Source organism: Pipra filicauda, unplaced genomic scaffold, assembly GCF_003945595.2.
Source record: "Pipra filicauda isolate LSUMZ 115617 unplaced genomic scaffold, ASM394559v2 scaffold98_size3848907_pilon, whole genome shotgun sequence".
Taxonomy (NCBI): Eukaryota; Metazoa; Chordata; class Aves; order Passeriformes; family Pipridae; genus Pipra; species Pipra filicauda.
The window spans coordinates 3,131,434-3,158,314 of NW_024105186.1; the positions used below are offsets into that span (position 1 = coordinate 3,131,434).

The 26,881-nt window shown below is 40.1% G+C and overlaps 1 protein-coding gene and 1 long non-coding RNA gene across 11 annotated transcripts in view; one reads left to right on the forward strand and one right to left on the reverse strand.

The window, feature by feature from the left end:
- Positions 1–12,494, reverse strand: part of ATP11B (ATPase phospholipid transporting 11B (putative)) — a 65,652-nt gene extending 53,158 nt beyond the window's left edge. For all 10 annotated transcript variants that reach the window (XM_027712863.2, XM_027712862.2, XM_027712857.2 and 7 more), the window contains exon 1: positions 12,275–12,494. In XM_027712863.2, the coding sequence (XP_027568664.1) occupies positions 12,275–12,301 (27 nt within the window). In that variant the 5' untranslated portion in view covers positions 12,302–12,494. The remainder of the gene's footprint in view (positions 1–12,274) is intronic.
- Positions 11,639–24,998, forward strand: LOC113983588. Its single transcript, XR_003539143.2, has 3 exons — positions 11,639–11,979; positions 22,336–22,466; positions 24,719–24,998. It is a non-coding gene; the product is annotated as an uncharacterized LOC113983588 (long non-coding RNA).
- Positions 24,999–26,881: the final 1,883 nt, after the last annotated feature.

A 26,881-nucleotide genomic window follows, 5' to 3' on the forward strand; every position in this document is an offset into this window, starting at 1 on the left:
TTAGTAAGACTAGGTACACAGCTCTCTTCTATCTCAGAAAATGTCTGGCACTCACAAAATACCAGACATTCTCACTTTGGAAAGTCATACTCTACAGCCTGAAAAAATTCAAACAGATGTAAAGCAAGGGAAATAAAACCAGAAAAAGCAAAGAAAACAAGTGGCAGTCTTCTTTCTGACAGTGAAAAATGCTAATCTCCATGCCACTTGCTGAAAGTTATTAAAAGATAAACGAAAGATTTCAGAGTGACTACAGTATCACTGAATTTTTTATATGCCCTTTTTAGGCAACTATCTGAGCACCTGAAAGTTGATGAGTTTGATGACATTTTTATTATGAAGAGTAAAGACCTCTGTACAATTCCAGCCTCACTGCACAAGCACTTCTATCAGAGAAGAATACATCTGCTGAAGCAGACTCAACTGATTAAAAGAAATCTATTTTCCAAATCAGAATCTCTGGCCATACAATTTTACAGGTGCAGTTGTGCAGTTAAAACAGCTTAAAATTGCAGTCTTTACACATTTAATTCCATTTTGTTGACATTTGCCACAGAGAAAGCTCAGAAGCTGAGCAGTCAGCAGATCACAAAGCACACCCAAGGCAGGCTGGGGACAAAAACCCTTCAGTTGTCAGAGCTGTGGCTGGAAAAGGACATCCCTGACAACCTTAGTGACTTGGCTGTAGTGACAGCAGGAAATAAGTGTCAGAGCTGGGAACAAAACCCAGATTTCTTAATTTTATGACTGTAACTTCTAAAGATCATTTGAAATTACCCAGCATCCCTGTCATCTCATAATTAGCCAGACCACAACCAAGTAGATCTGCCAGAGAAATTTTCATTACACATCTCTCCAAGGAAAATTCTGCACAGACAATGAACTTAATTTTCAAGAACTGAAATGTCTTTAACACTTCTCAAACTATGGGACTGGTCATTGAGCCTGCTCCTGACACAAACTGATTTGTAGTCCAAATTTTTGCCCGGCAAAGGGATTTTGCACGGTAACTGTACACAGCCAGCAAAGCAGGCTGAAGCACACTGTCTCCTAATTTCACTTATTAGACAGTTCTCTCTTTCTAACGTCATTCTCTAACTCAGCTGCAGAAGTAGGGTAACATGCCCTTGTCAAAGGATTTCTGCAGCTGAACAGCATGAGCAGAGAATCCCCAAATTAAAGTTTGAGTCTTGCAAAACAATTGTCACCAATATCTTTCAACAAAAGTTAGTTTTCCTGCAGTTCTCTCGTGAAGTGATTTCTACCCAAGTGCACAGATAATTGATGACATCACAAATGATGCTGAGTGTATTACAGAATCTGATATTTAAGGCTTCTTGATAAGGTATATTACAGGCATATATATTACATGAGTCAGCTTTAAATAAAATTTGACCATAAGATAAAGTGACCTGATTTTCCCCCCTTCATGCTACAAGTTAAATCTAGATTTATTAGCTAAAGTTCAGCCCTTCAGCTGATTTATCAACACAAACCAGGAGTTATCTACCCTTGGAATACATCCCTCACTTAATTTCAATCTACACATTCCCAATAGAAGTTTTGCACCCAGATAAACTCGACATGTTTGTTTTTGAATACAGTTTAAACACATACCACTTAAATACAATACAAAGTGCCTGAGTGAAGCTGATTTACAAAGCACAAATGAAAGTAACTTTTGAGGGAAAAAAAGAAAAAGAAGAAATAAGTGATTCAGAGTTTTCCTTTTTTATAAATTTGCAATGACTCTAACCAAAGACGAAGTAGTTTTTACTAAATTCCTTCAGCAGTGATTTCGTTACTGTTCTAAAAGTTAGACAAAGACATCCTCTGTGCAATAATTAGGTCCCTTTAAAACAGCACAGAAAACATACCCTGAGGAACTGAGGAGAAATATTTGACTGCAATTTTATGCAATTTATTTCATGAAAGAAATGGGATTCAACAGCCACCCCCAAATAACCCCTTCCTACATTCTGTCTCCATCTCAACTACTGTACCAGAATTGCCCATGTAGCCATCGGATGAGGTGGACTGGAAAACTGATCCAACCGAACCCCCACCATTTTTCCCACTTGCTTTTTTTTATTTTATTTTTTTTTTTAATGTGTCAGTTCCCTAAAACAATTGCATGGTCATGCCAATTGCCTGGTGACAAAAGCATTTACTATGAAAGAAGAGTTTTATATTGCTGCTGAGGAAGCATTATTAACACACACAATGAATTAGGCAACCACAGAGTAAGCAAACGAGAAGCAGCACTACAAAAAGAGACCCTCCCAACACCTGCAAGCGTAAAGGAAGAAAAGAAAAACAGCTTTTGTGGTCAACTTGTTGATATAATATACACATATACTGCATATATATATACATATATACACATATAATGCTTCAATACCACTATTAACATAGGGCAGTGTGCACGTACACCCTCCCCACGCCCTCCCCAGCACTGTGAAGTGAGACAGCAGGAATTCATGGATCTTTCAGCAAGGATTAGTGACATGAGACCAGCACACAACAAACCAATCGCTGTGTCAAGCTTTGCAATCCAAACATCGATAATTACAAATCATCTGACAGGCAGTTTTTGCCTGTGACTTGCATAAAGCTGGCATGGTTTAACATCATCTCCCAGGGTTTCTCATTCATTCCTCACAGCTTTTACAGGGGTAAAAAAAGCAAACTTATATTTGCCAAAAGAACTTCTGCTATGTGACCACTTTTCAGTGAAAGGGGTTTGAAAGAAGAAGTCTCATTTAGAGCCTCTTCCTCATTTCAAAAACCACACTGGACAGTGCTAGGAAAAGTAGTAGATCCCCCATAAGCCATCTGATTATCAAGTACTACCCAATAAAACTAATAAACAGATGAAAACCTGGTCTCAGAAACCCTTTTTCCTCAGGAAGTGACTTGACTGATCGTGGCTGCAGAAGCAGAACACCACATCTCCTGGCAGACAGCCCAAAAGTCTGCTATTACACTGCTGTCAAGATATATTTTGATTAAAGGTGTTTTGAGGAAATGGATTTTCTTGCTTTGGATTTTCTTCTGAATATACATAGAATACTTTTCCCTCTGTCAGATAAGATGATCTATTCACACTCCATGCCCATTTTCAGAAGTCTGTGTAAATTTGTACTCTATACAGTCAGCCAGTAATTCTTTCAGTCATATAACTAGGCACTGGTCAAACTGAATTTGCCATATCAAAGGTTAGCATGAAGGAGGAAACAGCCTCTCACAGCAATTTTAAACACTGCTCTAACAACTAAAGTAGTGAATCAGCTGAAGCACCCTGACGTGTACATGGTTTGTTCCTCCCCTTTTAAATATCACTGCAGTAAAGAAATAAAACTGTACTAAAAGCCATGCACCATTCATGCAACTTCCTCTTCCCACTTACTGTATCTACAGTTGTTTAAAATATCTGACAATAAATCATGCTGTAACCTTCTAAAAGACCTATAACCAGACTACATTATTTTGTGAAAACACACCCTCTAGGAAACAAGGCCTGAGAAATCATGAAGCAATAATCTGTCCTTTTACTACATTAAAAAATCTGCCTCATGCTATATTCAGAAAAGTTGTACTCGTGCTCATCACAAAGTCCTGGTTACATATAGCTCAAGTTGTTCTTATTTTGCCTTATTTTTTCAAAATGCCCACAGAAGTAACCTGGGAAAATCCCTACTTAAAATTTAAAAAAAAAAAAAAAAAAAAAATCATCTGTCTTCTCTTTATTTATCTGCAAACATAACAAGCCAGGTCAACTGGCCTCATTCACTGCTAACACACTTCCCTGCGCCAGTTCCTCTACTCTGGTCACTGATGCCAAACATACTGGTCTTGTAACATCAATAAAATCAGAAAGGAAAAGGGAGCTGAGCAGGCAAGTTATGCTTTCTAACACAGTGCTCTCAAATCTGTTATGGCATGGCTGGTTCCTGTGAGCAGCAAAGAATTTTAACAGAGGTTCAGGTACAATGCTTAATTCTAAAATAGTCTGACTTGCATCAATGCAGAAAATGGCTTTCTTACCCTCCTCACAATCCAAATCACAGTATTTACAAAGCATTTTGGATTTCATATGATAAAACAAACCTAAAGCCTTATAACAGCTACTTGTGACTGTCTTCAAAAGAATGCCAACATTCACATTTGTCCTACAGAATTATTATTCCAGCACCCAAAGGGGGACTACAAGAAAGCCAGGGAGGGACTGTTTACAACGGCATGTACTGATATGACAAAGGGTAATGGCTTTAAACTGATAGAGAGCAGATTTAGATTAGATATAAGGAAGAAATTTCTCCCTGTGAGGGTGGTAAGGCTTTGGCATGGAAAGCTGCTGATGCTCCACTCCTGCAGTGTTCAAGGCCAGCTTGTATGGGTTTATCCTCTTGCCTCGATGTATTTAACCAATAAAATGCCTGTAATACATTCCTCATTCATTGCTTTATTTTAGGATGCTCCCTGTCATAGTCAGACACACAGATTATGAAGATTATCAATAACAGATCCAGTGATACTTTTGCTCAGATGCTGTTTGGCAGAAAACAGACTTCACAATAAATGTGTCTTCAACTCAAATGAAGGAAGAAACTTAGTTAACAGTCAGATTCTAAGAAGCAAACCTCAGTCTCAGACAGGGCTAGTCGCTACTCTTCAAGGCCAGTCAGTGTTCTCTAAGTTTTTTCTTTTTAGAAAATGTTAAAGTCCAAGAAGTTTGTGAGAAGTTGAAGTCTGACAGGATCTGTGGTCCAGAATATTTGGTATTTTGCCATGCTTCCCAAAGCAGCCCATTCCTCTAAATAAGTGGAAATGAAGATGCCTTTGAAGTTCCAAATACACAGTTTTTTAATCTCAGAACTAAAAGTTTGCCTCTGTGGGCTCCAGCAATTAGTTGTTCATATCTGCAATATCATCTCCCCCTCAAGCATGAACAGAGACTGGGCAAGGTTTTCAAAGCTGACGGGTGATTTCAGATACCTCTCAAGAGACAACTATAGGACACTTTATTTTGTAAAATAAGAATTGAGATCCCCAAAATCACAAATCACTTTTAAGAACACTGCTCGAATATAAAGTACCTTGAATATGGAAAGTGCCACAATTCTGCAGTAATCAATCAGACAGAAATAGCAGCTACTAAACAGGTCACACCTAAGAAATACAGAACCAATGCAGTAAATGAAACATTTAACATACAAATCCTCCATCTACCTTGAATAACCATGGTATCTCAGAAAAAAGTAACAAAAAATCCCACACCCTAACTGTATCCTTTCTGCACATTCCCTGTATTCATTTAAGTAAGGTTATAGCAGATGTTCAATATTTAATAAGGCATTCCAATCTGTGACAGGTTATGAACTTTCACTTAAAACTAGAAAGCAGCTCCAATTTTGTAGATAACAATTTCACCATAAAAACATTACATTTGTCAAGTCCATGACAGGACACATACAGAAGAATCATACATTCCTTCACACATTTGCATCCTATATGCACCAGTATCTTAAAATGAAATGCTGTTTACTCACTGCTTTGAAGAGTCATTTGTAAAAGTATTTTACACAAGCATGAAGGGCTCCTGTTCTGGGCTACTAATACGACCACTATCCCATAAGAATACTGAAAATCACCATTTTCAATATCTGGATTGGTTCTAGCAGCAATAGCTACTTACGTCAATCAGCTCCGGCACCGCAAGTCTAATTCACATTTTCCTTCAGCATGGGGAAAAAAAAAACCTTTCCAAATATCTCTTCCCCCAGAATCACCCCAAGATAATAAATCTTACGGCTTTTTCAAAATGTGTGCCAAAATTACACTGACAATTGCTGACAGTTGCTGCTCAATAAATTTCACAGGAAGAGAATTTCGTTCATAGCTAGGACTGTCTAGCTCTTCCTTTTAACACGCTCGGATAAAGCCTGATCTGTAAAAACACTACAGTTGTGAGTCTGCTCCATCCATTGAATAGCACTTTAAGTTTTAATTCCATTTCAAATATGATTTATGACCTAAGTATCAGTTTAATGTCCTGCTTTCAGACAAGTGTACAAACTAGTTTATCCTTAAAGCCTACTAAATCTTAAGCATCCTTTCTGTTTTGTTGCGATTCCCCTTCCAAACAGATATGTAAAATATCTGAAAAAACTAGCACAGCCACCCATAAACTAAGCACAAAAATGTGCAAAGGAGTAACAAAATGCAGCAACATATAACAAGATTTTTTTTTTGTTTAAACCATTTGAAACTTCTTCCCCTGGTAAAGTATTTCAGGATGAAAACAGCCAGCTTGCCTTTTGTCTACATCATTATCTCTCCTTCCCATTTACAGTAAAGTTTTCCTTTCCCATGCTTATTTTTGCTCAAAGTAAACAAGGAAAAAAATCCTCTTAAGTCACTGCATGTGGGAGGCCAAGGAATTGCAGGGGTTTGTTTTTCAAATCACAGTGTAGCTGTCAGTCCCACTTTCTATCTTTTCTATCATGGCCCGTACTATTGCTAAGTGGTTTTTTCAACAGCAGCTGAAAAGAGGTTTGTAAAAAAAAAAGTAAGGTTAAAAAAAAGTCTAGCTGCAAATATGTCACCTGTGTTTTGCTGAAAGATATGACCTTGCATTTACAGAGGCACTTTGTCAGATCTATCTTGCTGCAGTTCTTATCTGCTGGCTTAACAAACAGATTTTGTGCTAGAAATTAGAGGACTTTTTGGAGAGGTATAATGTAGATACCTTTTCCCTGGTGAAATAGTTTAGAAACGAGTTGTAACTACTGAGGGCATTAAAGTACAATAAAGAGACCACCAATGAAAGGCACAAGTCATGAGGCTTTCAATGAAATTTAAATGTTTTATTATAGTTTTCTTTTATAACTCCTATCTCTCCATCCCGAAGAAAGCAAATGTCAGTTTTAATGAAGTCAGTCAATCCATTTAAAACTAGAAAAACAAATACCAGTGATATTCAAAACACATGCTGAATGTTATTAAATTTAGCACATATTTACTTGACTTAGATTATGAATTTTACCTTCTGGTGAGAGGTCATAAGCAATCTCTTAACACTAAGAAGAGGCATTCACCCTGAACCACCCCCCCAAATACTACCAAATACTACCTGCTGACTAGAACACAAGAAGTTTTTGCTCTTTGTCAACAAAATAATATTTTTCTCCCCTACTCACATAAAACATAAATAGATGGTAGTTAGTGAGGGAAGAGGACCTGTTAGTGCAGGAATATCATATAGTCAATTAAACAGTCATATTATTGAGTGACAAGTGGAAATTTGGTACAACAAAAAATCTGCTGCTTAAAAAAAAGAAATCCAAGTCTCACAGCAAGGCAGCACGTCGGACAACGCTGATCTTCCTATTTTTAAAACAGTCTTTGAAAGACACAGTGTCATGACTGCTTTGATTAAGTTTGGGTAGGCAATTTTTAAATTTAGGGTTTAATTTTTTACGAGGTAATACTTAAAAAATCCCACACAGGACAGAGTGGATGTCTCCATTGGGAACACACAGCTGGCTGAAGGCAGGGCCGGGTTCTGCACGCTTTGGAACACACTGTGCTGAGAATGCATTAGCCTTCAGCAGTCGCAGAATACAGAAAGAAAATAAGGGTAGAAGACCCAAACACAATGGGAGGACTAGTCCAGCAGATCAAAGAATATCTCTAGCAGAAAAAAAAACAGGCCACATTTTCTCCTGACATGAGGGGAGTCACCAACCCCCAACTCTCAAGCTGCTCTACCAAGGCAATGCCACCTTTGGCCTGTTCTAACACGCACCTCGCTGATCCTGCAGTGACAATTCAGAAGGTATTAGCTGGGCACTCTGAACCATGGGAACTCTTCTGAGAAAATATGTATTTATTTTTATAGTATACAATAACAAACACCCACTTAATTTTAGTCAAAAAGGCTAAGAGGCTTCAATGACAAATAAGAGGGGGAAAACGATACTCCAGAAAAGCAAGGTGATTTCAGAAGCTAGATTCTCAGTCATTAGATTAGTTTAAACTACTTTCAGCATTCAAAAAATACAGGGAATTACTTTTTTTGGGGGGGGGGTTAACTGTATTGATTCAATTAATTCAACAAAATGATTAAGTGAAAATAATAAACACATGCCAGGGCAAACAATGAGATCAAATGCTGTCCACCTTGCTCACAATGCCAATAACTGCAAGTTATCTCAAAATACCATCTGTTCTCTCAGAACATCTTAACAGATACCAACATCTGGAAGCAAAAGGGATGTGACAGAGATTACCAAAACAAAACAGTCAAAAACATTCTCTATGATCACCCCTCAGTGCAGGCTATGTAGAACTTTTGGACTAGACGAACTCTAAACTTTCCTCCCAGTCTGAGCCTTCCTATAACCAAGAAATAAAATTTAGTCTGGTAATTAGGTTTTCTGGTTAATCTATATTTTTTATTTTTGACTTACAGCTAAATAGTAAAGCTGCATTTGCCCGTATACCTCACGTAAAAGTTGCTGTCAGTGCACAGCAGCACTGAGGTTCTTAAATTGTAAAGATCCTCTGTCAAATACAGCTCAACTTTGCTTGTCTTGAACTTGTCATTTATAGAAGAGGGACCAGGCAGGCAGCTCTTAGGTTTTCTCCATGCAATATCTTTTGTACATCATTGAGATGACAGATAACAGATCAAAAGGCTCAAACTCCTCATAATAGCAACTAGAAGGATAAACCAGAGACCCTTCTTCACATGACAGGACTAATAGTTCAAAATTATACAGCTAAAATCACACATACAAAAGTATTCTACAACAATTTTTGGATACCACTTCACCAGACAACTGAAGGTATCATTATTTTCTGTCAATACCACTGCAACAGCTCCTACACTCCATGTGCACCACCAGGACCCCAGCACAGTCCAAACACTGCCACAAACCCACAGAACTAGAAGTGGAACAGAAAGTCACCGAGCTTTACAAATGACATGTTGTACTCTCGTTTTGTGTTGGTGGTGCACAAACTCGAGCGGGGGAGCCACAACACCCCTCTGCCGTACACAGATCAGCTATGTCATCTAACCCATCACAGCTGGAAATGCAAATAAAACGTACTGTGCTATTCCTGAATATTAGTGATGCTTCCTATCAACTGTTGTTTATCCAGTTGCTTTTTTCAAGCAGAGTTGGCTGTGCCTGTGGCTTTATGCAACCCTCAGCATTTTCACATGCCCCCTGCCTTTCTGAGATCTCAAGGTAACAAGAGTTGGAACTCAAGCATCTTTCCTGTGCAAAGCTTGTCTTTGAAGTACCTCAGGGTATTTTACTCAAAGCCATGAATTGTAACTCCACTTTTCTCTACATTTTGCATTACTAAAACTTAAGTACATCCAACTATTAACTAGATAATTATATCTTTTTAATATTAACTAGAAAGTTAATGAATTACTATACAGTCTATTTAAATGGGACAGCAACAGATGAAGAAAAACTGATAAACTGTCTCTGTAGAGTGGTGTGAATTCTTCCTAAACAAAAAAACAGACTGAGGGCCAAGATACCAAACAACCTGACAATTCGTGTCACACAGGCACTGAAGACTGAGCAAGAGAATTACTGTCATTCAATTCCTGATATACAACAAATCACTGAAAAAAATATGTAACACCTCAGTTAGAAAACTGTTAAGGATTTGTAAGACCATTACAAAGATGAAGGAAGTCTTACATTCTCAGCATGTCTCCCCTTTTCAGAGGACTGGGCATCCCTTTCTGTACGTCTACAGGCATGCATAGGTCTTCACAGACTAAAGCACAGCAAAATCACTTAATATATCACTTAAAAATCACCACTTAAAAAACTTAGCTGAAATAATCTGAACTCCATACCAGGTCTTCTCATTACTTTAAGATCACCTGTTTAATTTTCCATGTCCCTTTTACAACTCTTGAAAATGCGAGTTCTGAAGACCATATACACTCAGGACACTTAGTATATTAAATACTGTTCTCCTAAACGAATAAGAAGTTGCAAAACAACTCACTGGTTTCATATAGAGAGTACTTAATAACTACCTAAAAGCACCTTCAGCAAAGCATCAGTCCCTCCCCCTTCCCCTAATCTCTTACTACTTTTTGAGCATTTCTGCACACCAACGTTTTTCTTTTGTATTACTACAACATCCCACTTACATCACTCCCACATATTTGCCTGGTTCAACCCTCCTGTATGGATGAGAACACTTTTTTTAAAGCCCATTGCCACATCAAGCACAGGTACAAATGCATGCTCTAAAGGTATCCAAGCCCACACATTCTTCTCTTCTATCAGACACAAACTTTGGCACCCTTTGATTCAGATATTTCTGTCACCCCACTCTTCTCACTCACTCTGGTTATTTTGTCAGCATTTTTCCCCATGTTCTTGGCCCTCTGACATTTTTTCAGAACCTAAACATCACAGCCACGAGAAGAACCAAATGCATGGTGGGCTCTATGTTAAACCATTACACAGAGGAATGAATTGTCTGAGTGGCCTTAGGAACTAAAATGCAGGTCATTTTTAGGCCATTTTTCATCCTTATGAGCTATGAAACAACCAAGCCATTAACATCAGTGACATCTACAAAAAACACAAAACATGTATCACTGCAGTAATTTTTTCCCCCTTAGTACCATATTTAAATGTCTGTTCAAGACACTTGACCTTTTATTATCCTGTTTTTCTACTACACTAATCCTTCCCTGTCAAAACTAGTGCAAGCTTCAAACAGTCATTTTCCCATCAGTCTCCTTTAAAAGCACAAAAACCTCCTAGTGCCAGGTTTATTGCTCATCTTATTACACGAGGCTTTTACTTTCGATTACGGGCAAACAGATTTCTGGAAAGCTGGTCAGTGTACTCCCTGGGAGAAAAGCAACCATGTTTGATACATGAATTGCTAGCACTGATACAGTTCTAATCTAAACTCTACAGAAGACTGCATAACGCTGCTTTGAAAACCACAAACACAAACCTCAAGCCACCTTCAAGTGGAAAAAATGACAGCTATGTTACACCAAGCAAGCTTTCTTCTAAAAACCGTGTGTATGACTGTAACAGAAGAGTACAGTCAGAGCTCAAACAGAGCAATTAATTTCCAGGTCAGTAACTCTTGGTATTGGACCAAACTAGTGAGCACTGTCAAGCTGGCACTCAGACCATCACCACAAGCTCTGTGCTTCAGACACAGAACTGGGAAAATCTATGGGCCATGGGAAATGAGGTCAGGGAAGAAACAGGGAAAAAAAGAAAACAAAAATTTTTATTCTTTTTTTTTTTTTTTTGTAAAAAGTGATGCAAGAACTTAAACAAATCATGAGTGGGACAGAAGCTTTAACCATTAAAATCTAAAACCCTAACTAATGTAAGCTCTCGTACTAACCTGGGCAACATCTGCGATGCAAGGTAATGGCAGTGAGTGGAAAAAGTTATTTTACAAATATATTACTTCGAAAGAATTTCTCTTTTAGAGAAAACGCAAGAGGAACAATGCTGGACGTGGCAGGAAACCGGCCAACACTTCAAATGAAAATAGTCAAACTCGATGTATTTCCCTGCTAAAGCAGCACAGCCTCGGCCGCCTGGTTTCCTTCGCTCGCTCTAACACTGCACAGCAAGTAGTGCCTGTGGGGGGGGACAGGCACCCTCACCGCTGCCTTTTCCAAGTGCTTCTCGTCGCCAAACGCATTTCACGGACGTTTTCTTTCCATTTCTCGTCACTTCCAAAGCCTTTGCACGCACAGAGCGGCTGCAAAGCTCTCAGGGACCGGGAAATAAACGAGATGAAAGCACGTCGGGTTAAAGAGCCTTGAAAAGATTTCGCAACGGGAAGGAGGAAGAAGCTGCGAATCTCTGAAGTGCCGGCCCAGGGAATAAAGGCACCGTCATTCCTCTGGGAAGTTTTGGGGAGCCCTTCCCAACGAGAGGGGCACAGGTAAGGGGAACGCGCTGTCCCCTGTGACAAGAGGGGGCTCGAGAAAAGGAAACAGAAAAAAAAAATCAAAAAACAAACAAACACCGCAAAACCTCCTATAAAAATAAAAATATAAAAGTAATGTTTTTAAAAATGACAATAACGATGCAAGTGCAGCCCTTGCGGGGGGAAGGCTTCCCCCCTCTCCCGCACCCCGGCCCTGCTCTCACGCTGCCCCCCGACCCCGCGGCCCGCGGCCGAGCTGGGGCTCCGCCGGGCCGGGGAGTGCGGGGGGCTCGGGGGGGGAGGCACCTACCAGCTGCTGCCGGACCCAGCGCAGCATCCCCGGCGAAGCGGGTCGCGGCCCCCGCGGCGGGGCTCCCTCGGCACTGCCGCGCCCTCCGCTGTCGCCGCCGCCTCAGGCGAGCCGCCCGCCGCGGCTGCTCCCCATGGCGCGGGGCCGAGTCAGGAGCGGCACAGCCCCGCCGGCGCGGCCCCGAGGAGCCGCCGCTGCCACCGCCCCGCCGCCGCCGCCATCTCAGCGCGGCCGCTCAGAGCCGGCGGTCCCGGCGCTGCGGCCGCCCCGGGAAGTGACGTGTCGGGGCGGGGGAGGCGGGGAGAGGGGCCGGGGTGAGGGGTGGCACGGAGGGTGCAGGGCGGCAGTGGTGGTCCGCCCCGGGCTGCGGGTGGTCTCCATCGCTTCACTGCCCCGAGGTGCCGCTTCTGGGTTGCAAGGGCGGTGCGTGGGCCCGAGTGACCCGAGTTCCAGCAGCCTCCTGCAGGGATTTGGGCGAAATCCCACCTCCCTGTCAGGGCTCGGCGCCCTCAGGCAGAGCCTCAGCGCCTGAGACTCCCCTTTTCTACCGAAGTGAAGCTGCTTCGCAACTTGATTGTTTTATCTCTTTGCTTTCTTGTAAAAAATGCAAAGCGTGCACGTGTTGGAATAAAGAGGCTAAATAGCCGCTGGTTTGAAGTTAAACACAAGTGCACAGTGTCTGGGTATCCCAAGGCAAGGAACAGGTGCTGGGAGGATCTGGCGCCCTGCTCTCTCCCTGCTGCTGGCAGAGTTGTCATGAACTGCTGCTTGGTTAAAATTGGGTGTTGAAACGTGTTGTCGGGCAGTGATTTCTTTGAAATCTTCCACTGGCAGAGGTCTTCCCAGCTGGATGTGTTCGTGTGTCACCTCCGGGTGATTCTGCCTTGGCCAGGGGGGTTGGATTAGATGATCACAATTCTGTGATTCTGTGATTTTGCTCTGAAAACAGCTGCTGCTTAAGAAAACAAAACTCTGTTCAGCACCAAACACTTGCAACACAACGATACTAGTCTGCAGCTTTTGGGCCTGTGTGACTAAGAGCCAAAGGAGATTATTTTAAGCAGTAAAGACCTGAGCATTTGTGACCAAATGTAGTTCTCAGTGAAGCCCATGACGACTTTGACACTGACTTAAAGGGAAGTGGTTTTGTGTGTGAAGAGTACTGTTCCTGTTGTTCCCATTTGTTCCCAGGGAATTATGATATACAGCAACGAGTCATAATTGTATCTGCCATAGTGGTTAGTGTTCAGTTAAAAATTTAGAACATAATTCAGGATTAAAATAGATGATATAATGTCTGAACAACTAAATCTTGTGCTGAGTGCTGATGGTTTAAGCATCTGCATTTAATTAGAAAAATAACATTAAAACAGAGGGGAATAAAACTATTTTTATCAGGCACTTTGGAAAGCTCATGTTAACAAAACTCTGTATCAAATGCTAGGCATTATTTAAAAACATTTAAATACATCAAAGCTGAGTTTCAAACAGCTTGCACTACCCTATTCATCTAATGTGAAGTCGAAAATAACAGTGATTTCATAGCTATGGCACGTTGCCTGGAGAGTGGCCTTAAGCCAGAAGCTTAACTGATACACTCAATATTCATGCTCCTTCTTTATCATCAGATGTAGAACAGGGTCCTGACCACTACACTAAAATTTGTATGCCTTTTCTCTGAAGTGCAAGTATATTTGTCTGTCCCTCTCCAATTCAAGTATGAGTTGCACTTTCTGCAAGGCTCTGTTTCCATGGCTTGCAGTTGTGTTACATAAGCTGCTTTGCGCTTTCTGTTCCACATTGCTGTAATGATACTGTTTCACCAGACAAAACTTGGAAGCAATTGGCAAGTGATTTGAACCCTGCAGTTCGTATTTTTACCTTTAAGAAGTATGTATCTTAGTGAATGAAAGTATATTGATAGGATGATATTATTTTGCTGCATGCAAGAAATTTGCAGCAGCAAATTTCCACCAGAATAACATCCTTTCCAAGCATCCTGCCCAGTAGAACCTTGCACCTTTTAAATTGTCTAAAAGCTCACACTAGACATTTATGAAGTTTCATCTCACCCTTGAGAGACAAATAGTTTTCGGAGGAGAAAATTGAAGCAGAGCATTCAAGCCAGATATTGATTAGACAGTAACACTCCAGCACTTCTCAAATCAAAGGTCAACTGTATTAAGAATTAAGATTCTCACATCAGAGATCCCACTTTAAAATACTGCCCTGAAGTCTCACCTGCATTCACACAGCTGGCTTATACAGAAAAAAAAAAGCAACTGCTGAAGAAAAAGTCACCTTCTGATATGAAGATTAGGTTTAACCCATCACTAAGGCTCTCTTAATGAGACTCCAATCTTCCCAGTTAAGTATCTATGAGAGCAATGATTTCAAATGTTTGTTTAGCAAGATCAGGATATAAATGTTTTCTGATACAAAAATGCGTACACAAACATAAAAACACACACTTAAATGTTAGGTTCAGCAAGCTTTTAATTAGATGTGCATGAGTAATTCTTATGTAATGAATGGTGCTACTTTTGGGTTTGTAAAATTAAGCATCGGTAACCACAGAATCATTGCCTGAACACGCAACCGTCAAATTGACATTGGGGGTGCTGATGTCACTCCCCGAGCTTGTTCCTGTGCAAGACATTCACGCATTTCCATTATTCTTGAACGGTGTTTTGGGGCTATTCTTCAGCAGGAGCTGGTGAAGTGCTGTCATGCTGTGTGACCACATTTAGTACAAGATGAGATGAGATGGAAGTGCAGCACTGATGCCAGAGGGTGAGCTGCCCCCAGCATTTCTGCCTTTGAAACTCTGAAGTGCTTGGTAGCTGAACCCTTTCACCTGTCACATCCCTCGGTGAACCAGCCCCATCCCAGGTTCCCAGGTTACTGCTGCAGTGCAAATGGGGCACCTGATATCAAAGGGGATGGTGTGCTCTGGTGCTCTGACATTGGGGCAGCCCAGGTCTTGTGCTGCAGCTGAAAAACACCTCTGTCCTTTGGGGCTAAACAGAAAAACAGCAAAGCCTAAGAGGTGCGGAGCAGGGATGGAGGTTTGTGCAGCAAAGAGCAGCAATACTCCTTACAGTACACTGTCTTCCTGATGGAGAATTCATCTCAGTCATTATTTTGGTTTTAATTAAATGTAATTTCTTTAAATGAGTATTTTAATCTACTCATTATTTACTTACATAACTATGGTGCTAATTAAAAATGTGTACTATAAAAATGCCTGTTTTCTTTCTAATCCATAGAGACAAAAAGCTGCGTGAGAGACACAGGGTTTCTTCAAGGCATCTTTCCACAAGCATTCATTTACTGGCTGAAGCATTATATATAGATAATAAGTGGCTGATTTTCAGTCACAAGGCCCTTCATCTAAAGACACATGGGAATTCTTACCTAGAGCAACCAGTCTTCAGGGAAAAAGTAAAAGCATTAGAAAATGAACTGAACTTTTTAAAGGAAAACCTTGTGTGCAGTTTGTCACTCCTTTTTTTGTGCCCTGCAAGAAATAGGATCAGATTAAATTGCAGGATGCACAAGGTGACATTTCCAAGACACTTACTGGATCTCCACAATAATGCATTATTTTGTTATTTCTTCTTACCCTTTCTCTCAATTGCTAAAACCTGGATCCTGATGTAAAACCTCACCTTTCCGTTACTGTTTTTTTCTTCTCACTTGAGAGCTTTGTTTGCAGTGTAGAGCTTCAACTTCTACCCAACACATTCAGCCCAATAGAGCTGGATCCCGGAGTGCCAGGTGAGGGGCTCCATGGGGCACACAGAAGGTCAAACCCGTCAGTCCCCTTCACACACACACAAGACTTTGCACTGCACCACACTGCATGAAAAGATGCTCTACACTTACCTCATCTCCTGGCAGTGTGGAATAGCCTGGCCTGCTAAATGCAAGTCAAGATCAGTGCAACCCATTTTGCAAGGCCCCAGGATAACAGCAAGCTGTGGAAAACATAATAGTTCGTCTTCCCTTTCAGCCCCACTGTTAACTTTTTAATTATGTGTTACCTGTAGGCCACAATGTTTGGCTTGTGGCTTTCTCTAGAACTGTTTTGTTTTCTTTTTCCCCAGGGAAACTGCCCATGATTAGACAAAAGAGGAAATCTTGAAAAGCCATCCCTTATCTTCATAAAGCTGAGCATGACCAGGATGAAGAATAAACCCCTGTTTGCTCATGCCCCTTTTTTCCTTTCTTCTGTTTTTTTTAAGGGAAGAGATGAATTTTTGAATCCACAGCTCATAAAGTTTGGAATGTCTCCAATGGTCCTGTCTTGATGGAAAGTGCAAAACGAAAGTTTAGTGAGGAAATGCGTTAAGATAATCAGTTAATTGTTATTATATCCTGGACATTGACATAGGTTTTCTATGTTTTAAACTTGGATATCCTTATAAAATGTGATTTTTTTTCCCCAGACTTTATTTAATGATTTATAAAAATACACTTTTTCAACTAATTCATTCTTATCCTCATCCTGTTATAACAATTTCCTTTTCTAAGTTATAAGCCCAAGTGATTATTGACATTCACACATCCCTTCATGGTTAATCTTAGAAAAAGTACCAGACAGAAAAGGATGCAAATCAATGTCGGGATTTCTTAATAAACACTCATAATATATGGGATTTATGGGGAGTTTTTTTTTCCTGCTTTCACCTCGTTTAAGACCATGGAGTGCATAAAGAAAGATTCAATCCTGGAGAATAAACACAGGGACTAGCATCTAGGTCCCTTGACACTGGTCTCCTAGGACACTACCATGACAACTGTAATACAAACAGTTACACACCTGGATATGTTCCTTTGGAATGGAGTTTGAGAACTTTGTGGGAAAGGAACACAGGAATTCTGTTCATGGCTGTACACTCTCTCTTGGCTTAATAAGCTTATTCCGAAATAGTGTAACATCTACGATATGGAATATTCTCCAGGTAGTGGGAGGTAGGATTTCAAACACCCTCATGTAGAACCTCAGTATCCCGCGTCTTGGAGGACAAAGTGCTGAATTGGATAGAGAGCTTCTGAGAGAGCCTTCTGGTTCAGACTTTACAAGTCACGTAAATCTCTGTGGGATTTAGTTATGAAGTAAGCTTGTCATAAATAACATAATGTAACATATTTTTTATCTTTCCAGGCTTCAGCTTTTTAGTATTTGAGCTAGCTCATATAAAGCCAGCTGACATGTCCCTATACTGCACTCCAGTTATGAGGTAGATATTCCTGGAGGTGTTCCTTGCTGTGCTGTTGGCTGGGTTGTAGCCAGCTTGAACGCTGAAAACCCAACCTGGGTGCAGATGATCTTACCTCTCCGAGCAGCAACCCGCTGTGATTACATGAGCTCCTTTTCAAGGCTCCTCCCTCACTAGTAAAGGCAAAAGAATTTAGGAGAGCCTTAATGTAGCACTCCTAAATTGGGAAGCAAATAGTCCCCACCATTTAAATATGTGCATCAGTGTTAAGTGCTGGGTATTACCCAATATCAGTGAGTTTGCCCCTTTTTCAATAGTGTGAGAGATTGAACTGGTGGACATGACTTTGGCCTGTCTGGGTTACACAAATGCCTCGAGAAACAAGGCAGAGACAGTTTTGAGGGGCAAGACAGACACTTTGGAGAGGTGAAGAAAATTTCAGTGCCTCATCTAAAACTGATACAGCCACCTTGGGCTGTAAAGGACAAAGTAGAAAATCTTTGCCAATGTTGGCCATGAGCACAGGTTTCAGATGTACCAGCGGGAAGGAGAAGGTCTTACCGATCAAGACAAAATCATTAGCTTGCACTTACTCAACACTGGTGAGGCTGTTCATTAGTATAGCTGTAAAAGCAATTTTTGCTAACAGAGATGCATTTTATACAGCAAAAGGGTTAAGCAAAAGCATTTACCAAACAGAATAAACTGGCAAAAACACTTCTTCCTTCCAACACAATGTTTAGAGTAAAGTTTTGGCACTTCAGAAATTGTAGATTAATCACATCTCTGGCTGGTATTTATGATGAGACCTATCTTTCCACCTGCTTTTCTTTAACCACCATCCTTCCTACCTAAACCACATGTTAACATGTGAGTTTATAACCCACTCCTTATATCCAGGCAAATCTCCTGTGTAGGTGTGTCCACCAGCAATGCTGTGCTGGCTCCAAGCAGTTCCTGACAACAGGACAAATTGTGTATCATATAGGCAGAGTATATGTAAAGTCTAATGAGAAATCATGGTACCACTGATTCCAAAACAGCTTCCCATTTCACTTCTGGCTAAGCTTCAAGAAAAGTCATGTAGGCTCAGGGTTTTGAAAACCTGTCTATAATTACAGAGTCAAACTTCATTATAGAATGAATAAAACCATAGGAAGTATTTAGCACTTAAACTCAAGCTTTATAAATCTGAAGCTGGATACTCAAAATCTGAGAATGTGCGTGTGTATATTTATTATTTTTTAAAAATCCCTTTGTGGCCTACTATTCTAGAAGTAGGGTGCGATAATCTACCATGCAGGGATGTCTGTGGTCTCTGCAGACAAAAAAAAAGTAGCTGTGAACATGACAGATGATGTTCCTGCAGCCATATGAGACAAACAAACATATGGCTGCTCTGTCTGAAGTTCCTACAATGCTTTATGTCTTCAAAGTGTAGCAAAACATTGCACGATTAACATAATTGAAGCATTTTACAAATGATTCGTAATTATTTTTGCAAATGTAAATGATGATGCTGACGTGAAGTTTTTTGCTGTGCATGATGAATACTGAGTTCTCATTTTACTGAGTACTGTAATCAAATTTAGAACAAACGTTATATAAGTGCATAAGCAATCCTAATCCTAATCCCTTTTCTGCTGTCTCACTTTCTCCATCTAGGCCTGCTGCAGCTGTAAATCTATAAATCTCCCATATTTTGTGATTTCCTCGCATATTTTTATTTTTTGTTTCCCAATCTCCTGTCTTGTTCTGAAAGCATATATTTTTAGTTGGTAATGGTTCTAATGGAATGAGAAGCCTTCTACCAGCTTCCTGTACTGTATATTTGATCACAGCAAAGGTCCTTTACTGATGCTATTGCTGTAAGATGTTCAGCCTCACCCTGCTGAAGCACCTATTGGAAGAAACCTAGAGGTCTTTAAATATTTTTTACTCTGTCTTTAGTTGAATGTCTATTGTTTTCACTTTTTTATTAATATCAGTAGAAGTTGGCCGAGGGTATGTCAACAATGCATAATTCAAAGTAGCCAGAAGATATCAAAGACAGCTATTAACAAACCAGTTGGTAATAAATCAGTTCTAGCTTTGGAACACTAAATTCCCTGTGGGCAACCTAACCCTGTTTCTGATTTTACTCTAGGATTTGTGCCACTGGTATAATATGAAATTGTTTCACAGGCTCCATGAAAAATGGCCAGGAGGGACAGTATCCAGTGCAGATTTAAATGCTAGGCTCAGAAAAACAAGGGAGGGAGTGCTAGTGATTTTGTTTTGTGATACATTTCCAGGAGATGTTTTGGAATTTACTGGCTTAACAAATTCATCAAAAACTTTTTAAGGTAATCCCCATATCAATTAAAAAATCTTATGACAATTATAATTTTTTTTTCCAAATCACTTTTATTGAACTGTATCTTTTACTTGGAATATTTCTAAGGGTGCACATTAGCAAAAGATAACTATTACAGCTGAGTGGTTCATAGCATATAATTTATCCAGTTAATTTAATTTCTTTGTATTTGTCTACAAATTGCTTATAATTTTATGTAATTAATTCTTTATGTGAACCTAATTGCTAAAATAGCTGTGAGATCGTCCAGCTGAAATAAATAGCAGGCTTTTCATTGAATTGAGTGGGAACAATGCTAGGCCACTGGAGATTTATCCCTCCTCTGTAGATCTTACTGAAGTTATTCTTGGGAAGTGCTGAAAGAATGAGCTATTTCACATTTGACATATTATTCCTTCTACTTCTTACTTGCTAAAAGAGAAATCATTCTTAAGCAGAGAAAATGCACATTTATAAATTGGTGAATGAGACCTACAAATATTCTCCAATTTTATTTTATTTTTTTTATTATCATACTTCCCATGAACCTACTTGTTAAAATATATCTGGACAAAACCCAACACAATCACTGTAAATGTATTTACAAATTGAAATTTATATTTATGGTAATTTTTTTGTGTGTGTTATCCACACAGATTACCTAAGTTTTGCCTTGCATAACTAACCTTTAGTGACACAATTGGCAATATTATCTGGTCAGAGGCTAAAAGAACACATGCAGTCCAAACCTTAGTGCCTGTCAATGGAAATAAGATCTCAGGTGTCTGTCTTCTTTTCCAGTTACATTGATCAGTTTAATTACTGCTATTGCATTCTACACAACTCATGCTTCTTTCACAACCAGGGATATAAGCATCACAATGATAGTGGTAGTGACATGATTGCTTGTATTAATTATATGAAGACTTCAAATCTAATATGAGATTATAGTTAATAGTAAAGTTTCTTGACTGATGAATTTACTAGCCACTGGATAATTTACAGGTTCCTTGGCAGGTACTACCATACCTGCTAAAATGTAAGAGAACAGCTCAGCATATAGTATTTATGTTATTTGATGACGAGCCATTGCAAGCAAAACAGCATTTCATGTTTTTTAAGTTAATATATTTCCTTCTGTTTTGCTTATCCCCAGTTTTGCTTCTTCCACAAAAAAATATATTCAAATACTTCAGTATCACTGACATCAGTTGTGAGTTAAGCAACTGTTTTCTAGAAAATAAAATGGGCAGCAGTTTTCCAGCTCCACACTGCTGCCCAAGGCCTGCTGCACCAGCCAATCCTGGTCATCCAGCTGCTCCTAAAAATCAATTACAAACGCTCAATATTCCCCAAAGCATTACATTCTTCTGAACTTCTAACCTAGATCTGCTTCACCAGAAGGTAAATTTTTTTGCTTCTTATCCTGGCCCAAATATGAGGAACAATACTGAGCAGTACCTTTGTACTATCTGAAAATAGTCCTTCTTTAACCTGCAGAACACCCAGTTTCCTTAAGTTTTTCTGATGAAATCCATGGTTATTTTTGTTGCTCTCATCTGGACTTTATCCAGTTGGCCACCTCCTTTCTGAATTGACAAGTACCAAACAGAGCTTGTACTTTAACTGAGGCCTTATCTGTGCTGCACGCAGTGGAAAAATAATTTCATTTATCTCACATGTATTTGTATAACCCATAACAAGATATGGTGTGTTTTTCCCCTATAGCTATTACACTGTTGACTCCTGGCAAATGCATGCTTTTTTTTCTGGCAGGCCAAATCAGTCACTTTATATCTAATGTTCAAGCAATTATTCTTAAGTAATTCCTATTTTTTCATTGACCGTTTTTTTTTAGCACCGCCCAAGCTATTTATCTTTTTTACCAAGATTGTTTTGAATTTGGCTTCTCTCCTTCAAAATTCCTCCCAGGTTGTTATCATCTGCAAATATAATAACACAGTATTCCCTAATCCAAATACTTAATAAAAATGCTGATCAGTATTGGACCCAGAACAGATTCCCATGAGAAGCAGTCTTCAATTTGCACAATGAAAATGGATTTCAGCAGCACTAGCTCTCATTATTAACATGGATTTGAGTTATCCTTAGAAAATAGATAGTTTCCAGTGCACCTGACTTGCATGGCTGCCCTGGAGCCCTTCTGGAGCCAAACAGGATTCTGGGTTAGTCAAAGAATTCATTACAGAGCCCACAGATGGCACAAACAATTGTTATCGAACCGCATTAGCCCTTTGGAGAAATGCCACCCGCAAGTACCCGAAAGTGATATGGGCAAAGTGCATGGTCCAACTTGTACATTTTTAATGATATTCTGCAAGGTAAATGTATACAGTGCCAGCTGAGTTTGCCCTTCTGCATGTTGCCAAAAAGATACTGCAGGTGACCCAGAAAGTACAGCAGTGAACAGCTGAGGTTAGAGCGTCTACATCATTGCAGCGCTTCTTTATGTTCCTTTTTCACTCCTCATTTTATTGCAGTTCCAGCTCTGGTGTTGGGCTGATGGTGTCCTCAGGACTACAGATCTTGTCTATAAAACCACTGTGAAAGCCACCCCAAAGAGATGTGTTCCCGTCTGTCTGTCTGCCTGTCTGTTACAGTGGTCAAACAAGTAAGTATTTCTCATCAAGTTTTGAGAAAAAGACCAGAAAAATTGAAGCACTCATGGATATGTTCAAAATTTATCAACACCAACCCAGACAGGATTTACTTATTCTTAATATATTTTTCTTTCTCAAACTTACCCAACTTCCTATTTGAACATGTGTGTCTTGGAGCTGAATAAGGAACTGGGGATTTGCCTGTGTGAAGGCACACATAAATTGAAGGAAACAAGCACCTTCTTTTGAAGAAAAGGCGGTTACTCAGAGAAATATCTGTAAAGAAAGAGTATTAACTCTTTTATTTCAGATTTGAGGATCTAATTTTCATTCTGAGATTGAAGCACAGTACTAACAGTATAATTTAGATATCAGATTTATCTGTTCCCTTCTGCTGCCAGCCTGTATTTGGTTTCAGCGTTCTGATGTTGACTATTAACCTATTTAAATATTCATCAACAGCCTTCTGCCAAGGTGGATTAATTCACCATCTCGGGACGCTGTCAAGCTGTCAATTTGTCAGATATTTTTCAGTTGCCAGTGCCCTTTATAGTGACAATGATGGCACACATATAGCTGAGAAACAGTTTTTCTGTTGGTATCTCCTGCTATAGAAAAGCTCTCCAATATTTGAGTGGGTAAGGATTTCTGTCATGGCAGGTCTGAAAAATAGTCTTTTAACCAGAAAGCAAGAAGTGTGTATGGAAAGGAGCTGATGTACCATTTTGTTTGATTTATGGCAGTGAGGGCCTGTATGAACACCAATATGAAAGTTGCCTCTGAAGCTAAAGAAACACTGTCAGTTTTTATACCCACTGTATTTTTCATCCAAAACCATGAATAAAAGACAATTATATTAATCATGGAAGGATTCTGGCTGTCCCTTCAATGATGGCCAGAATTAAGCCCTTGTCAGTCTTTGATAGTATACAGAATCATGAATTTATTTACTGAATCACTAATCATTAATTAAAATGTAATATTTATTTAATATAACATTGTTTATGTTATAATTCTTACCAGTGCCTTAAGAAAAGCCCAACCAGATTTCTTTTGGTTACCTCAACTTTTAGAACATCTTTCTGGGGGACACTTTAATCAGAAACATTCAAGACATATTGCTGCAGCTGATGATTAGTATATTTTTCATGATGGAAATGAATTCAGCTGCACCAAGTACACAAAGTTCCTTTTATAGCTCAAGTACTTCCAGCTTCCAAGTGAGCGTTAAAAACACAAATTAAATAAAAAAGTTTTCCAAAGCAAGGAAACTCTGTTGAAATGTATAGAGACAAATGTTTATTTTTGTATTTTGGAGGCATTTAGGAGTGCTAGTCCTCCAGGAAGAAGTCTAGGTAAGTATCAGTGGAGTTACAACAGGGATGTAAATGGAATGAGGATGAGGCCCTTGGGCTTTAGGTCAACATAGCACAGCAGAAAGGGATTTTCCCTCTCTGAGACGTATCTGATGTGGAGGGCAAGCAGAACGTGCCCCAATATGACAGCAGGTCAGAGCCCATGGTACTTCATTGCAGCCACAAGAACCCCAGAAAGGCACCTCCAGAAAGTGGTACCCCCAACATGGCCTTTTCAAGCTCAAACATCTCTAAATGCATCTCCAAGGACATGCACACAAAGACTTAGAAGAAACTCTGGCTTTAGCGAGAGCTTTGGCTGGATATTGAATTTTCTCCCTAATTATGCAGAGGCCCTGACTCTTGACACCCACTGACTTCCAGCAGCTTCATTCCAACTCTAGCAAGAACACCAATTTTCATTTAGTTAAACACAGTAGAAACTGAAAAACATTTAATCTGTGTCTAAAAAGTCTCATAGTCCAGATTAATAGCTGTGTTAAAAAAGATGAACACACACAGATTTGCATAGTTAAGCTGGGCAGATAACCTATCCCATTTGCTAAAGGCAGTTTGCATACAGTGATTGATTTCAATGTAGTCTGCAACTCTGTTGAGCAGGTGCTGTATTAGCAGATATGTCATTAAATAAATATGACACAAATGTAATTCTACACACGGGGATGCTTTCACAAGGCTTTGGACATGTTACAAATTGGTACACAGATAGACTGTACTATACAAGATCAGATAGCTGAGGCAGCAGCCTGTACTGTATACACTTCCACTCTGCTAGCAATGTAATGGTGCTGCTGGGTTAAGTGTAAAAAAAGTCCCTCAAAGATCTCTATTTCCTGCAGAATAATTTATCTTTTTTCTTTTCTTTTTTTTTTTTTTTTTTTTTTCAGTTTTAACAAAAGCTGATCAACAGTGTTTGAATTGGAGAGAAGAAAGGAAGGAAATGATGTGTGGACAGGGAGAGTCAATCATCTGAAAGATCAGTTCCAACAGATTCATGGAAATTAACCTCTTTCATCATCATCAGTCACCAGTGATGCTCCTGCAGGCCCTTGGCTACACAAACAAGGACTGGGCAAACCAGGAAAATTCAGGACCAAAGTTAGTGGGGTGCACATTATTTTAGCACCCAAACTGAGTTCCAGGAGAAAAGCCAGTATGGTCAAATAATGATTTGTGTTTGTTTGCATTTTTTGTTCATAATTAGTCCATATTGCTGTGAGTTGGCTGTACCAACAGAGCATTTCCTGAGGGACAACTAGTCCCCATCCTTCCAACGCTTCCATTACAGGAAAGATGGTTCTGGCAAAAGTTAACAATACTTGACAGAATAGATTTTTAAGTCACTGGTGTTTTATTTGCCTCAGTAAGCAGATCTGCTACACAGAGGTGCTTTTCTGAGGTACTTCTCATACACCAAGAAGTGATTCAGTTTCTCTTTAGGGTCTTCACCGGCCTGGTGAGTTGGGAGATTAGGGTTTTGTGTCTCATCATAGTGTTGTTTTCATTATATTCCCACTGTTCATTTTTTAGTGCTCTCTTCAAGAGCTGATAAAGAACTACAAAGTTACTGTTAAAGCATTTATTGTAGTGGTTGCTGATAATGTAGCTTCACAGACCAGTCAGACGTACTAGCCTAAACTTTCTCCTGTTACAGGCCGGGGAGTTTCACTCAGTATGTGCCATATGCAGATTCTACTTTTTGGGTGAAAGTAGGTAGTTTTAGTCTGTGATAGAAAAAAAAAGAATCTATTATTTACTTAATGACTTCAAACAAGAAGCAGCCCAGATTTCAGAGTCCATTATTATCAGATATCTTATTTACGTAAATATTTACAAACTACTGTCTAGTCACTGCTTCATCTTTGTGTTACTCCACTAAAAAGATTAGGCTTTCCACAATTTTCACTGGGAGCTTTTTTGATTTTCCAGTTTACTCCTCCAGCTTGGTTTGCAGACAAGTAGTGCTTTGTAGGCAGTCAGATGGCCAGAAGTGGAGTGAATGAAGTATGTACAGATCAAAACCAGAAAGAAAGAAGCACATGTGAAGGCAAAACAACATTGAAATGCTTGGTGTGGGAAAACAGTAATGTTACCTGGCACGTCCTGGCAAGAGCAGGGATTTTAAGCTGCTGTGTGGTGCGTGCTGCTGAGGGGGTTTTGCAGAGACCTCACACCACAGCAGTTCAGAGGTGAAATACTCTTTGGGATTCTGCACAGCATAGCGGGGGGAGAGAGAGAGAGAGACAGAGAGAGAGAGAGAGAGGGAGGGAGACAAGCTTCCCAAAGTACCCAGTTGAGGTGCTGTGAGCTGGACCCTCTGGGACAAGCACAAGGTGATGGTTTTGCAGCAGGGAAAGATGGCAGGAGCTCCCCTGAGTCGCTGGTGCTCTGCTCTCGTCTTACACTGGAAGAGGACTCAAACACCTATCAGGCTCACACCTGACTGTCTTATTTATTTATTTTTTTGCTGCCCTGACCAGCTTCCTCACTGAGTTTGCTGTTAGCTGGGCCAGTATAGAGAATACAGAGCAGGCCCAGGACTGCACCTACGTCAGGCACATCCTGCCGTTGCAGCTGCGGTGTGAGCTGGGTGAACCCTCACCCCTGCGGCTTCCTCGAGCCTCTGCACAGGAAGCACAACAAGGATGTCACACCCTAAAACCAACCCTGTCCAACAGTCTCCTGACAGCAACATAAGTGCAACCTCCTCCAGGGAGGGACGACAGGTTGCTCCCACACCTCGGCAGCCCTAGGTGTACCTTGGTGGATCCGGCTTCTCCTCCTACTGCATGTGAGCTCATTAGAAACACCTTGCTGCTGGGAAGCAGCAGTTCACAGTGGAGAGGTTTTACAGGCATAACTGTGACTCTGGACCTGCCCTGTCATGTCCAGGTTGGAGTGGGGCTCACCCTCCCTGGCTCGCTCCGGTGCAACCCTGAGTTTCAAAAGGAAACGGAGAAGCAACACAATTTTTAAGGGGCAGAGAAGTAATTGAGTAATTGCCTTCACAGTTACATGCTCAGCTTTCTACTGTTTGCACAAATGAATCA